This window comes from Aquarana catesbeiana, linkage group LG06, assembly GCF_042186555.1.
Source record: "Aquarana catesbeiana isolate 2022-GZ linkage group LG06, ASM4218655v1, whole genome shotgun sequence".
NCBI lineage: Eukaryota > Metazoa > Chordata > Amphibia > Anura > Ranidae > Aquarana > Aquarana catesbeiana.
Window position 1 is genome coordinate 378,347,080 of NC_133329.1, and position 16,773 is coordinate 378,363,852.

General features: G+C 39.1%; 2 protein-coding genes across 7 annotated transcripts in view; one reads left to right on the forward strand and one right to left on the reverse strand.

Annotated features, from left to right (window-relative positions):
* The window catches only part of LRP1B (LDL receptor related protein 1B), a 2,172,167-nt gene that overhangs the window by 1,990,271 nt on the left and 165,123 nt on the right, over positions 1-16,773 (forward strand). For all 6 annotated transcript variants that reach the window (XM_073634235.1, XM_073634238.1, XM_073634240.1 and 3 more), the window contains 3 exons: positions 692-814; positions 1,074-1,208; positions 13,488-13,622. In XM_073634235.1, the coding sequence (XP_073490336.1) occupies positions 692-814; positions 1,074-1,208; positions 13,488-13,622 (393 nt within the window). The remainder of the gene's footprint in view (positions 1-691; positions 815-1,073; positions 1,209-13,487; positions 13,623-16,773) is intronic.
* LOC141147118 (small ribosomal subunit protein uS14-like) lies at positions 4,316-4,517 on the reverse strand. Its single transcript, XM_073634242.1, has one exon. The coding sequence runs from the start codon at positions 4,515-4,517 to the stop codon at positions 4,347-4,349; it is 171 nt and encodes a 56-aa protein (XP_073490343.1). The 3' UTR covers positions 4,316-4,346.

Here is a 16,773-nt window from a genome sequence, read left to right on the forward strand (position 1 = left end):
TTCTGAGTAATTCCAAGTGATTCTGAGTATTTCTGAACGGCTCTGAACCGTTCAAAGTGTCACCGGCGCCCCCGCACCTCTGGTCAAATGCAGTACTGCACACCCCATTAGCTTGAATTCTGCTCGTTTTGCGAGACAACACTCACAAACCGAGTCAGAATTAAAAAAAAAAAAGTTGCCCGTCTTTCAAACCGCGTTACTTGTAAACCAAGGTTCCACTGTATTATGAGCTGTTTTTATTAGAGCTGTTTTTATTATATTTGTCTTCACCATATCATTTGTAAATTATTTAGGAGCACTCAATTGTTTGATTTCCTATCGGCCATTTTTTTTGCCTGTCATTCACTGTTGTTGGTCACTTTGTTTATTTTTGACATAACACATTTTACACTTGTGACAATTTTTTAGCACTGCACTGTTCTTTGTACATCCACTGTATTATGTTCTGCTGAATTCATTCATGCGCATTTATTAAAGAAAAGAAAAAAAAATGTATCTTCATTTTTTCAATGGAACACAGATGGCAATAAACATTCCCTACTTTATCCAAGATGAAAAAGTTTGGGCTTTTGCTATACTTTAGCTGTTGACCTAGAGTTGCTTTTTGACGAAGATACTTATAAAATGTTACGTGTGTCTGTTTTGTTAGCTCTAATAATAACATTGAATATGTGGCATTTTTGTTTCTAAGTCAAATTTCCCTGCCCACCGACAAGGCCTTTCCGCTGCCACAACAACCGCGTGTGCCTAAGGACAGCGCAGATTTGCAATGAACTGGATGAGTGCGGCGATAACTCTGATGAGGTTCACTGTGGTACGTAGAATTTACCCTACGCGGCTCTGAGACTAAATTACCGTAATCTGAGAGGAACCTTCGGTGAAAAACATAATTGACCTTAATTGAAGTCTTAATTGAAAGTTTATGTGTGCCATAAATTAGGTTCTGAAACAATTATATTTGAAACGCATGAAGAACCTTTCTGCTTCTTGGTCAGTGACTGTACATGCTGGCTGCATTCTAATGAGCATGCAAGGCTAATTGTGATTTATTTTGTTTGCGTAAAATATGGTAGGTATGAAGCAGAAAGTGAAACCTTGCAAGAAGGATGAGTTCACCTGTGGTAACAGAAAGTGTATCGCATCCGAGCTGCAGTGCGACCAGTTTGATGACTGTGGAGATGGAAGCGACGAGCGAGGCTGCAAAGCAGGTACATTTCCTGGTATTATCACTGCTCTTATAAACCTTGTCTTCTAGCAATCTGAACCGCAGGTCATTAGTGCAACTCCACTACTGAGAAAAACAAATAAACCTCCCAAAGGTCAGTTATTTATTTTGCAAAGATTTTAGCAATCGAAATAGCAGAATACTGCCTGTCTCTTTTCTTAGGTGATTGCTTTAACTTTCTTAAGCAAATGACTAAATGGTAGGGTCACCTATACTCACTAAGTCAGTCACAGTGTTGTAAAAGGAGAAAACCTGCAATGACAGGTAAAATTCCCAGTGTTCTTGGTAAACTATATGGCCAAAGGTGTAGATACCTGACCATCACACCTACATGAGCTTGTTGGACCTCCCATTCCGAAGCCATGGGCATTATTATGGCATTGGTCCCCACGATAAGTGTAGGACACCTGACCATCACACCTACATTAACTTGATGGACATCCCATTTCAAAGCTGTGGACATTATTATGGGGTTGGTCCCCATAATAAATGTGGACACCTGACCATCTCATCTACATGAGCTTGTTGGACCTCTCATTCCAAAGCCATGGGCATTATTATGGCATTGGTCCCCACAATAAATGTAGGACACCTGACCATCACACCTACATTAACTTTATGGACATCCCATTTCAAAGCTGTGGACATTATTATGGGGTTGGTCCCCATAATAAATGTGGACACCTGACCATCTCATCTACATGAGCTTGTTGGACCTCCCATTCCGAAGCCATGGGCATTATTATGGCATTGGTCCCCACAATAAATGTAGGACACCTGACCATCACACCTACATTAACTTGATGGACATCCCATTTCAAAGCTGTGGACATTATTATGAGGTTGGTCCCCATAATAAATGTGGACAACTGACCATCTCATCTACATGAGCTTGTTGGACATCCCATTCCAAAGGCATGAGCGTTATTATGAAGTTGCCCCTCCCGTGTGGCTAAAAAAGCCTCCACTCTTCTGTGAAGACTTTCCAAAAGATTCTAATGGGTGGTTGTGGTCATACGTGGCCATATGTGCCATTCAGCCAGAACAGTACATGTGTGGTCAGGTATAGATGTTGGATGAGAAATGCTGGCTTGCAATCCTATGTATCTCAAAGGTGTTTTATAGAGTTGAGGTCAGGGCTGTAGGCTACTCAAATTCCTCCACTTCAAACTGCTCAAACCATGTCTTTATGAACCTGGATATGTGCAAAATGGAAAAAGGCTTTACCCCTAACTGTTGTCGTAAGGTTGGAAGTGCACAACTGTTTAAAATGTTTTTGTATGCTGTAGCACAACACACAAACTTAATCATTTGAGTTTATTTTGGCCATATGGTAGTTGTGATGGCCCAGTATCCAAAAACGTTTGACCATATAGTGTAAGTTTGCCATCAAAAATAAAAAACTGACCACAGTAAAACCAAGGACAGTGGTGAGGATATCTGAAATTTCAACCAAAAAAAGACTATTGGGGGGAAAAAAAAGGTAATCACACAAGCAGGAAATTGGGTTTCTGATAGTGCCATGCAGAAAAATGTATGTAGAAAATATAAAAAAACATAAACACCTATTTCAAATTGAGATTTTGCCCCTTTTTGTCTTTTTCTAACTTCTGATAATACCAATAAAATATGTAGACAATGGGGGGAGATTTACTAAAACTGGTGCACACAGAAATTGGTGCAGTTCTGCCTGGTAGCCAATCAGCTTCTAACTTCAGCTTGTTCAATTAAGTGTTGACAATAAAACCTAGAAGCTAATTGGTTACTAAGCAAAGCTGCACCGGATTCTGTGTGCACCAGTTTTAGTAAATGTTCACCAATGCGACAATTCTTCTATGTTGGCATAAGTTCCCACTCTCTGCAGGAGGTTTGAAGAAGATACATCTGGACTGTGGTTATACCCAGCCCACCCTTTGATAATGCATCAGGCCAATCTGTCCATAAAACATAACCGTTATAGGTGAGCATGCCCCAATAGCAACTGAGGCTTATAGCTGTATGTACATATTTCATGTTTCCTTTTCTTTCCATTTTCTGGTATATCAAAGATTTATATATTAGAACGTTTTAGTAAAATGTCAGGCTTTGTTTTTTTTTTGTTTTTTTTTTCTGAAGATGGAAACATTTTTTTTACTTTTTTCTGGAAAGGTAAAAATGTACAGTGCAAATCATAATTTAACAGGTGAACTTTGGAAAAGGTTAATGGAAGGTAAACTGATTGCTGTGAACTGTGCTTTAGCCTGGTGCAAGACTGACACTAAAAATAGACTGAAGATAGAACGATCAGAAAGAAAACATATTAGAGAGCTCAAGAGATGTCTTATCTTCATCCTCTGAACAAAAAATATTAAACACCTTTTTGTATTCAATGGGAAAATAATCTTATACAATAGACCTATAGATAGTCTGATGGTCTATATCTATAAAGCTAACAGTAAATTGCAACAGTCCTTATGCAAATTATTTGATTTACAATATGAAATAATAAATTGTATCTGAATTACAGCAGGTACAATATGGAACAGTAAAAGCAGGTAAAACATGAAAATCACCTTTAAAAAAATCACATTCAGATAAAGTACAAAATAGTTTTCACACCATTACATTTGTGATAACAGTAGAAAGAAAGGGTGGTGACTTTACAGTCTCCATGTTGTTCAATGAGAAAACACAATAGGGTTGATTTACTAAAGGCAAAAAGACTAGCAAGTGCAATTGCGCCAAGGCTTAGTAAACGAGGGGCAGCTTCACTTTGCAAAAAATACCCAATTACATACAAGGAAAAAAAACAAAAAACAGCATCTTTGCTTGCACATGTGCACTCTCTATTTTCCTTTAGTAAATCAACCCCCTTGTATTCATATAAAAGTGGGTAAATCCCCCCCGTGTTCAGTGTGCAGAGGAAAATCTCCTCTTACAGACCCAGAAGATTGCTTAGGATTGCATGTAGTATGGGTTACTACAGTGATTTCCAGCATCCCCAGTGGCCCACCAATTTTTTTTTTTTTTTGTAAGTTCACACATGTATGTTCTTCAAAGTCTTAGGTACAAAATGCACATCTCAGCTGAAATATTCATTTATGACCAAAGATCTTGTCCAAATATCAAAATAAGTATCCATTTAGTCCAGCTTGATAAAGCCAATGTCCTTTGCACACTGCCTGAAGCACTGGCGGTATATGTTCAGTCCATATTTGCGGATCAGTCCATGCCTGTTTGAACACATGCAGCAGGAGCAAGATCCCTGGCCGAACTTCCTCAGGTGACTCCAGTACAGCTGCTGGTGGCCCATTGTGCTCACCTCTCTGCTTGTGAAAAGCGTGGCCCACCAATTATAACATATACATTTCAAGAAAAGATGGCTGCACACCACAGCTGGTCCTGAGTCCTTTTATTAGATATCTCCAAACATGACACAGACAGGACACTCACAGGCTGATAATGGTCGATGCCTTTCACACAATTGCTGTGCTTAATCATTCAATCATCATTGGTTATGATTAAGCACAGTGCTTGTGTGAAATGCGTTAACCATTAGCAGCCTGTCAGTGTCCTGTCTGTGTCATGTTTGGAGATACCTAATAAAAAGACTCAGGACCAGCCACTGTGTGCTGCCATTTCTTTTTGAATTGCAAATTTTATGGAGGCGAGCCGGGGCGGGCACCCATGTGTGGAGTCTATTAGGCAAATCCATCTCACCTGGAGCGGCGTATCTTCCATTTTCCATATAAGATATGCATACTTACATTGAGCCAAGCTGGCCCAATATAAGTATGCAAAAAAATGAACATTCCTGGAATTCAGCTTTAAAGGGACATCCTTTTTGAGTAAACTCTAGTTGCCTACACTTAATACCTATCAGCAACTTAAAGCATAAAACATAAAAATTATCCCTTGCAGTGAGACTGCTCTCACACTGCAAGAGCTAAATAGGTCTAGGAGACATAGAAAATAAAATCTACGTACCCAAACCTCCATGCCGCTAGACCGGTCCCAGTAGTGTCCTCTCCCCCATGGTCCAACGGTCTAAGGTCTTGACATCATCAAGAAAGGTGCAGGGTCCATAACCCTAAATTGGACATGATGGCTCAGAGGGATGGTCTCCTGCCGGAGCATGGCGGGGTGCCATCTGCTGGGGAAAGGGGGATCGAGTAAGTTATAACACTTTTAGGCTGGGTTCACACTATTGTGAATTGGATGCAGGTTCCCCACATCCAATTTGCAGTAGCAGAAGATTTTGACCGGCTCTCTATGGAATTTGCACAGGAGCCCTGTGCGTCTTTTGGTCCGTTGCAGCTCCGAATTCAGCCCAAAATTTGGGCTGAAATTGGACCTAAAACGGTGAATGGGGACACACCGGACCCCTGCTGTGAGCCTCATGTGAAGATAGTGTGAACCCAGCCTTACTCTACCCTAGATTAAACAAGCAATGAGATTTTCAAATTTCCCAGAGTTGGGCTTTAAACATATGCTAACACTCTTGCATGGGCAAAAAAAAAAATGGCAGAAATACTTGCTGTCCTGAAGAACCCAATGCTGCTGGCTCCTCAATCAAATAGTGACAATTGGACATATGATTTCAGCTGATTGAACATGGTGAATAACATTCATGATGAGCCAGCCAATCAACATCATTCCCAGGCACCTTTTCAGGCACCATGACAGTGGTCTATCTTTCTCTGCCAACATAATTGATGACATGTACATGTAAAGAAACATTTGACTTGTGGCCCAATTTATTGTGAAGCCTGGTCACAATGGTTTACTGATTTTGCACACCAGTCTTTGTTTAATTCCAATGCCCGGAAGTATATTATTTTGTATTTTACATCCACCATCCCCAGACCTTGCCCCACTGGTCCTCAGCACGTTCCCCTCCGGTCATAGAGCTGCCTCCTTTGTAGGATTGCTTCATGTTTTTTTCTGCTTGAAGAATTATATTTTTAGGTAAAATAGATGCAAAAGCCACTATAAAGAGAATAACTGGCACAGAAACTGAGTACAGCTATATTCTGCCCACAAGGGAAAATCTTCTGTGATATGTAGATCAAACACAAACTGCACACCGGGTGGATGGACTAGATAACAGACTTGACTACAAGATAACAGATTTAATCATTGTCCACATTCGGCCAAAATCTGTAATCAGATTGAAGTTCAAGTTGATTGTCCACTGCAACGGCTTTCTGGCATCTTCCTGCGGCTGAGTCTACCAGGCCCAGTCACCTCTCAGCGCCAAGCCTCATTTGTAAAATTAAGAGGCCAGGGAGAGGAATTTGTTCCTTGGACAACACAGCCCTGACAGGCTTGCTTGTATAAAATAGTTAAAGAGGACCTGTCATAACACACTGAAAAGACTGCCATGGACACTGCTGTCAGAGTAAAGTCTAATTCAACAATGACAATATTTCTATTCTATAACAAGGGAGTGGTTAGAACTGACTAGAGGAATAGAGGGACCCTTGAATTGAAAATAATAGCAAGAAATTTTACAGGGGATTGTCAGGGCAGTGATGTTTCACCTTCACATGAAGCACGGATTTTGGCTTTGGTTTCACCTGTTTTTATATAGACTGTGCATTTGGGACTCTTCATTAGTTTTTATCATAAGCTTTTTTTCACTTGTGTATTTTCAACTTCATTAGCGATACACCAATTTTGCGTTTTGTATCTGTTGAGTCGCTATTTGACTTTGGGGTGCTAGCAGCTGTGTTTTAAATCCTATATCTGTGTATTTCTAGGGCAGTGTTAGCCTTTGGGCTTAATTTTTTACAAAGCTAAACCTAATGTGGTGCTATTCATTTTAAATGGAACGCATTCTTCTAATTTAGACAATCTTTTGAATGGCCACCACTGCACCCAGCCTGCACATCACAATGCATGTGTGTTATAGTGCACCCCTACACACAGGTCTCTGCATTGTGGTATTTTACATTGTAAACATGGTACATGTATATATAAAATAGTATCAATGTAAAAAGAATGCGCTATCCTGTATATATATATATATATATATATATATATATATATATATACAGTATATACAGTGCCTTTAAAAAGTATTCATACCCCTTGAAATTTTCCACATTTTGTCATGTTACAACCAAAAACGTAAATGTATTTTTTGGAGATTTTATGTGATAGACCAACACAAAGTGGCACATACAGGCATACCCCACTTTTAAGTACACAATGGGGTTTATTTACTAAAGCTGGAAAGTGCAAAATCAGGCTCACTTCTGCATAGAAACCAATGAGCTTCCAGGTTTTATTACCAAAGCTTAATTGAACAATCTGGGGTTAGAAGCTCATTGGTTTCTATGCAGCAGGGAGCCTGATTTTGCACTTTCCAGCTTTAGTAAATAAACCCCATTGGGGGTGCACGCACTGATTGGCCAGAGGGGGGACCAATCAGCGGGTCCGGCGGATGCGACGTCCGCCGGGACCCGTCGATTGTTCCCCAGAGAGGCAGAATGGCAATCTGCCCATGTAAACAAGGTAGATCGCTGTTCTGACAGGGAAGAACACAGTGATCTTGTGTTCCTGCTAAGCAGGAACAGGAATCTCTGTGTTCACCCAGTCCGTCTTTAACCTCCCACACAGTTAGAAAGCACCCCCTAAGGACACACTAAACCCTTTGATTGCCCCTGGTGTTAACCCTTCCCAGCCAGTATCATTAGTACAATAGTGCATATGTTTAGCACTGATAACTGTAATAATGTCACTGGTTCCCAAAAAAAGTGTAAAAAATGTCAGTTAGGGGTCCAATTTGTCTGCCGCAATGTCACAGTCCCACTAAAAATCACTGATCACAGCCACAACTAGTAAAAATAATTGAATAAATAAAAATGCTATAACAATATCCCATAGTTTGCAGACGCGATAACTTTTGCGCAAACCAATCAATTTATGCTTATTGGGATTTCTCTTACCAAAAATATATAGCAGAATACATATAGGCCTAAATTAATGAAGAAATTAGATTTTCTTTACTTTTTTTTTTTTTATTTAATATGTTTTATAATAGAAAGTAAAAACATTTTTTTTCAAAATTATCACTTTATTTGTGGGGAAAAAAGGACATCAATTTCATTTGGGTACAGCATCGCACAACCATGCAATTGTCAGTTAAAGTAACGAAGTGTATCGCAAAAAATGGCCTGGTCATGAAGGGGGTAAAACCTTTCCAAGGCTGAAGTGGTTAAAGAAGTCATATGCAAGCCATGCAGGGATGTCGGCTTCAAAGTTGCGTGACTTTAAAGCCGCACTGGTGTGAATCAGCACTAAATGTGCAGAAAATTGCTGCGCTAATTCATAAACTCTAAAATTCATACATCAAACTTCAATATAAAAAACACCACAATTGATTATTAAAAAATGAAAGTCCCATAATTAACTGTTTACAAATAAATAAATAGAAATCTCACAATTAATCTTAACATATTCCCAAGATTAGTCCTGTTAGCATCCACAATATGTGAGAAAATCGACCCAAAACTCTTGAGAAAAAGTGCCAGGTTAGATTCAAAGTATCTACCAAATGGTAGCAAAATGCAGGCTTACCAGAAATGTATGGCCCTCTAGTTAAAGAAAAGTCCTGAACAGCACAAATTGTAGTATCCCACCTAGCCACGTCTCTACCACTGCTTCTCTGGATTCACAGATAACCCGGTTCAGCAAAGGTCCCTACATCTAGCCATCTTTCACATTCACACTCAGAATGAGAATAGAAGAAATCACCCCATATAGTATAAAATCCTCAAGACAAATATTTATTTATCAGAATATTGAACTTACAATTAATATAGGGCAATTGCGCATTATAAAAATCACTTCCAGGTGCTCGATGATGTCAGCAAATGGCTCCGACGTATGTGTTTCGTCATATTTGATGTCTTCTGGGGCATGGTCCATGCCTCGGAAGACATCATATATGACGAACGTGTAGTAAGGTAGCTAGGTGGAATAGCAGAGATGGGGCTATAGACGTGGCTAGATGGAATACCACTATTTGTGCTGTGCATGACTTTTAACTACGGTATCGTATACGTCTGATAAGCCTGCATTTTGCTACCATTTTTCTGAGGCCTTGCTATCATTTTTCTCCGCTCACAGGACTACTTGGGTATTTGATAATATTAATTGTGGTATTTCTATTTATTTATTTGTATGCAATTAATTGTGGGACTTTTTTGTATAGCATCAATTGTGGATTTTTTTTTTTTTTTTATTGAAGATTTAATGTATGAATTTCAGAGTTTATGAATTAGCGCAGCACATGTACTGTATATATAAAAGTCAGCGCTAAGATCAAATACCTGAATCACTAGCAGCTGTAATAATATCACAATGTGATGCAAAAAATGAATATGTATAGTGATGAGATATATATATATATATATATATATATATATATACAGTATATATAGAAAAATTATGCAAACATACAAAAACCTGTGCACTTTCATATGTGCAAAAGTTTAAATTTCATAGCGCAAAGCACGTTTTTCAGATTTAAAGGGGAGAGGTTGGAGGCAGTAAAAATGCAACTTTACCATATGTTTTTACTGCTCATCAACCACAAGTGTGAATGAGCCCTTATGCCCCGTACACACGATCGGATTTTCCGACTGGAAATGTTGGATGTGAGCTTGTTGTCGGAAAGTCTGACCGTTTGTATGCTCCATCGAACATTTGCTGTCGGACTTTCCGCCAACAAATGTTTGATAGCAGGTTCTCAAATTTTCCTCCAACAAAACTTTGTTGTCAGAAAGTCCGATCATGTGTACACAAGTCCGTTGCACAAAATTCCACGCATGCTCAGAATCAAGCAGAAGGAACCACACTGGCTATTGAACTTCCTTTTTCTCGGCTAGTCGTACGTCTTGTACGTCACCGTGTTCCCACATTCGTAATTGTTGGCCAACATTTGTGTGACCGTGTGTATGCAAGACAAGTTTGAGCCAACAACCTTCGAATAAAAATCCACGGTTTTGTTGGCGGAAAGTCTGATCATGTGTACGGGGCATAAGTGTTCTGGGTTTCCTCCCAGCCAGACAGAGGTCCTAACATAGACTACACAAAAACCACCCTGGGCTCAGTGAGTTACTCAGAAACAGTCAGTACAATGTAATGGAGTGAAGTCACAGGGATAATGCAGAATAAGATATTTCATTTTATAACCTGCATTAGAAAAAAAAGACATCTGCAGTCGGATTGGTTGCTGCGGACAGCCCAGACACTTTTCTTTCCCCTAGCTTTAATATATCAGCTCAAATGAGTAACTTTTATTCTTCCAGCTGGAATGGAGAATTTCAAGATATGAAGCATATTTCATTTTATCTGCTATAAGGAATGCGTGTCCCCACTGCAGTGACATATATTCTGCCCGGTCTGCTCTCTGATAAATAGTCCATTCTGACATTTTTGCCTTGTGCAGAAAAGTTTTGCATCTACAATGGGAAATATGGCAAGGCTGGTCCACAAGGAGCATTTGACATATTGCAGCGATAAAGCAGCACCTTATATATTATTTTTACAATTTCACAATTTACCGTGTAATACTAAGATTCCCAGAGCATCGTGTGTGATATTTTGAAAATTCTTCAAACCTTTAAGCTGCATGGCTAAATGTTCAAGAAGCTGCATTTGTTTTGTTAAAACATGTAAACTCTAGATTCAAGGGTACCTGTCAGAGGAAGAATATGGAAGAAACCAGTACTGACTTGTTTATTGAAGGTGCAGATTCTGGGGTGTCATAAGTGTAGCTTCACCACTTAGTGGTTCACTGAATCACAACAAGAATAAAGGTGGTTATATTGGGGCTCCTAAATTTCGTACTTGCCCCAGTTCAGTGACCCACTAAGTAATAAAGTGAGGATACGGATGGTAGTACAAGGACCTTTGTCATTTCTAGTGATGTTCTAAACTGTGGGGCTCAAGCTCAACTTGGAGCAAAGTCAAGGCTGTGTGTACAGCCTGTTCCTAAGATCAAGGGTACTCAATAGACACATTGGAGTTGATTTACTAAAACTGGAGAGCGCAAAATCTGGTGCAGCTCTGCATAGGATCCATTCAGCTTCCATCAGTTTTTTGTCAAAGCTTAATTAAACAAACTGAAGTTAGAAGCTGATTGGCTACTATGCAGAGCTGCACCCGATTTGGCACTCTCCAGTTTTAGTAAATCAACCCCAGTGGAACCAACTTAAAGAGGAGGCTGGTGCTTTCAGACACCCCAAAGTGCCTACACGTTAGCATTATTCCAAGAGCTAAGTACAGCACCTAACTCCCTGTCCTTCTCAGTTTTGAGTTTATTGCTAACACCAGACACATGCCCAGTACACACGGTCGGATTTTCCAACGGAAAATGTGTGATAGGACCTTGTTGTCGGAAATTCCGACCGTGTGTAGGCTCCATCACACATTTTCTATCGGGTTTTCCGACACACAAAGTTTGAGAGCAGGATATAAAATTTTCCGACAACAAAATCCGTTGTCGGAAATTCCGATCGTGTGTACACAAATCCGTCGAACAAAGTGCCACGCATGCTCAGAATAAATAAAGAGACGAAAGCTATTGGCCACTGCCCCATTTACAGTACCGACGTACGTGTTTTACGTCACCGCGTTCAGAATGATCGGATTTTCCGACAACTTTGTGTGACCGTGTGTATGCAAGACAAGTTTGAGCCAACATCCGTCGGAAAAAATCCTAGGATTTTGTTGTCGGAATGTCCGAACAAAGTCCGACCATGTGTACAGGGCATTAGAGTGGCAGATGTCACACTGAGAACAATAAACCTTGGAGATGTAAGCAATCTTTGCCTGTAGTGACATGCCACCAGGACCTTCCCTATGGAAGAATGTGGCACATGCATAGTGAAACACTTTTTTCTTCATTAAAAAGGTAGCAGTCAGAACCTACTTTAGGTTGGCATATATGTGATTTTAAGTGCCTTTGATTGTATTCATTATCATGTCCTAGGGCAGTGTTTTTTAACACTTTTTCAGTCAAGGCTCCCGCGAGAATAGCACACAATTCTGGGTCACACCAGTCTGAGAATCGCCCTTCCTAGCACCACCCCCCTCACAAATCCCCCCTCCTAGCACAACTCCTCCCATCCCCCCTCCTAGCACAACTCCTCCCATCCCCCCTCCTAGCACAACTCCCCCTTTCAAAATCCCCTCAGCACAAAAATTCATAATCCTCTCATCACTGCAAGAGTAGTACCAGCAGCAGAAAGGAAGAGAGAACTGGGAGGAGGTGCAGATTGTGCTGGCTCCCTCCTCTCTATACACAGGAGTAAACAGAGGAATGCTTTCAGATCAGACTGTACAGGGTTTTATGTTGATTTGCAGCGGCACCCCTGAGGACTATTTGCGGCACCCCAGGGTGCCGCAACACCCTAGTTGAAAAACACTGTCCTAGGGGACACCTATACAAGCCAAAAAGTTGTGATCTTAGGTTACAGGTATGGTTACAGTGACACTATGCTGAAAAAAATATGCTGCAATAGTGCAGGCACCTGAAAGTGCCTACAAATATCTGAAGTAGCCTTCAGAATTCTGAAGTTATGGACCAATACTGGGCTGTTCTGTCAAGGAAAGCTCTGACACTTCCAGGTAGTTTTGGAGCTTGAAGCTTACTAGAGCCCCTTTACACTCCTATTGGTCAATCACAACGATAGGCTTCCTCACTAGCCAAAAGGATGGGTAGGAAAGCTTGGCACTAGCAGGAAGTTTTGAAGCTTTGCCAGAAGACCAGCACATATTTGGCCATAAGGGTAGGATTTTGAGGGCTGCTCTAGGTATGTGCAGTCACCTTCCACCATTCAAGTCTCCATAGTGGCCCCTTAGTAGTATAGACAGCTTTACAGAAGCTAATGAGTACAAGAGGGTCTTTTTATGGAAAACTTAAAATTAGCATAGCATTTCAGCTGTTTCTATCTCTGAATCTACTGATGGTTTATGCATGTGTTTTCATTAACAGTAATATGCATGTATGAATTGCCCAGGTTTAAGGCAGTTTTGTTTTAATAACAGAATATGTTGGCAAATCACAGTTCCTTTTCTCTTCATGATTTTCTCTCTGCGGCTCACATCTTCAGTTAAGTTATCCTAACTCCCAGTTTATGCAGCTGTAAAATTAATAATAGACTAAAGCGTATTTGTGAGAATCTTAGAGTTCTGTGATGCGGCCTGCCGCCACTGTGATTTGTTTATTTCTAGAAATGTGCTCCTGACGAATTTTAATTTCCTTTAGAGCCCAGTGTATACTCCTGCGAAGCAAATGTAAATCCTTGCGGGGATGACGCCTTCTGCAATCAAACCAGCACACCGCCTTTTTGTCACTGCAAGCCTGGCTTCCAAAGAAACTTCAGGAACAAACAGTGTGAAGGTAGGAACTTCAGATGGTATGGCAAAAAAAAAAATTAAAACCCAAGTTAGCTCGGATGTGGAGCAACGTGATTAACATTCCAAAGCACTGCTGGTTTTGTTACAAGAAAAGCTGCCTTCTATCTTCAGAGACAAGTTAATTCTCCATGCGTAGCAGAAGGAAGAATTGCATGGCATGATGAAAAACCTGCTGTAGCCAAAATGTACTAGAGCTGGAAGGGAATTCAAGCCTTTAATTCAGCTGCGTATTAGCAAAGCCAATTAATTAAATGAGCATCATAAGATATTGCTGAATTTAATGACAAAATGCACTGCTGTCAACATCACAGTGTCAGTATTAACTGGCGTTTGTGCTTTTTCTTAATGCATCTATCTAGACGCATCTTAATCCCTGGCGCATTTTAGTCATGGCGCCATAGAGCTTGATGGAAAAAAAAGAAGAAAAAAAAATACAAGGTATTTGTAAGCATAGGTAAGGTAGAATAAGTAATATTATCTCAAAGTGCCAGAAAATGAGGGATTTAATCCGTATTTTAGGATTTATAAGGAAGAAGACAAGTAGCAAATGAGAATTTTCATTTTTTTAATTAATTACTCTAAATGGCTCTAAAAAAGTCAGAAAACATGTTCATTTTGGTCCCTATCTCGGTGGAGCTTACCTTACCATAGACATATAAATACAAATAAATTGAGGGGGAATGGGCTGGAGGCACTGGATCCAAACTGGGTGGATTGGAATATTTGAAGTAAAGTGCTATATCTTAGGTAGTAAAGGAACACACAGAAGTGGGACTCTAAAGGTGCAAATGATTTGAAAATAATATCAAATATAGTATAAAAAATTTCATTTATTTTGAAGAACAAAATAAGAATTCATACATTTAAAAAGAGGGAAAGGGCAAAAGGAGATACAGTATTGACTAGTACACTAATGAATGATTGCAACAATACAGCAATAATGGATTTCCCAACATGTTTCGCCCATAAAACGGGCTTCCTCAGGGGATGCTGGTCATGTGCAGCGTACAATGCCTTAAATCAAGAAACAGATAGTTTAAGTATATTATAGAGATTCATAAATACATATTTCAATTTTCAAAAAAGAGTGATAATATCTATCTATCTATCTATCTATCTATCTATCTATCTATCTATCTATCTATCTATCTATCTATCTATCTATCTATCTATCTATCTATCTATCTATCTATCTATCTATCTATCTATCTATCTATCTATCTATCTATCTATCTATCTATCTATCTATCTCTATAGATATCTATATATATAGATATCTATATATATAGATATCTATATATCTAGATATAGATATAGATATCTATATCTAGATATATAGATATCTATATATATAGATATATATATCTATATATTATCACTCACGCTGCACATGACCAGCATCCCCTGAGGAAGCCCGTTTTATGGCCGAAACATTTTGGGAAATCCATCATTGCTGTATTGTTGCAATCATTTATTAGTGTACTAATCAATACTGTATCTCCTTTTCCCCTTTCCCTCTTTTTAAATGTATGAATTCTTATTTTGTTCTTCAAAATAAATGAATTTTTTATACTATATTTGATATTATTTTCAAATCATTTGCACCTTTAAAGTCCCACTTCTGTGTGTTCCTTTACTATCTATATTTGGGATGTGGTGCTTTAATTAAGGTGTGTGTTCATGCTCATAAAAATCCATATGCTATATCTTAGGCTTCTCTAATCTAGGAAGAGACCTCTGGAAGGTGCTTCAGATGAAAAAACATAAGATATTCCTAAGTATAGGTAAGGTAGAATAAGTAGTATTATCTTAAAGTGCTAGAAAACATCAGATTTAATTTTTAATTTAGGATTTATATGGAATAGGACAAATGGCACATGAGAAGTTTCATTTTGTTGATTATTTACTGTGTATGGCAGTCAGAAAACATCAAAGCATTCATTTTGGTCCCTGTCCCACTGGAGCTAACCTTACCACAGACATGCAGACACAAATGCATTGACAAGGAATGGGTTGTAGGCTCTGGATCGAAAGTGGGTGTACTTACATATATAAAGTAAAGTGCTATGACTTAGGTTAAAGACCTAAGAGACCTCTGGAAGGTGTTTCGGACAAAATCTCTAAAAAAAATTCCAGACCCAATAGTTAAAATTCTGGATATGGCCCATATGGTCATTAAATAAAATTGCTTAGATGTCTTCCTTCAAGGCATGGCATAGTAACATCTACAAGCCACCAAGAGACCTCAATATTTGTAAAGAGTAGCTACAGAAAATAAGGCTTGGTGGAAAAAGGTGTTCGTAAGAGTAGGTAAGGTAGAAGTAATATTATCTCAAAGTGACAAAATATAAGGGTTTTATTCCTTATTTTAGGATTTATAAGGAAGAACACAAATGGCAAATAATAATTTTCATTAAATTTTTTTTAAAATAAAGTAGTTTTTATTAAAAAATGTTCCATAAGAAAACAATACAAACATTTTTAGCAAAAGAAAGCATTGCTAGATGGCGAGAAAAGAAAGAATCTCCACTTAGGGCTCATTTACACTTGCTTCAAAACAAGGCATTGGGCACACTTTAAAGCACTCTGAATGCCAATCAAAGCTCCTGTCACTAAATAAAATGGTTATCTTACAGTCCTGTTTACACCGTGCCTTTGTTTTGCTTCACTTCAAAAATTATACCCCATGTCGCTTTAGTGGTGCTTCAAAGCCTCCATAGAAGTCTATGGCAAAGCTCGCTAAAAGCTCCTGAAGCTTTTGAGAAATTGCAGGTATCAACACACACAGGGCATCTGCCAAGCTTCATTAAAGCTTCAAAAAAGCACCACCGAAGCATCATCGAAGCATCACCGAAGCATCAAAAACACATCAAAAAAGCATGTTGAAGAGGTAGGCACTTTAATGTGCGTCAAAGTAAATGTAAACGAGCTCATCATCAAAACATCATCAAGGTACCACTGAAGCATCCTCGAAGCATCAAAAACACATCAAAAAGCATGTTGAAGCAGCATGTTTCTAAAGCCTAAAGATTTTTTACCTTAATGAATTCTTTTCATTAGGGTAAAAAATGTTTAGACATCAGCCCCCTCACCCCCCCCCCCCTTTTTTATGTACCTGAGCCCTCACCCTATCC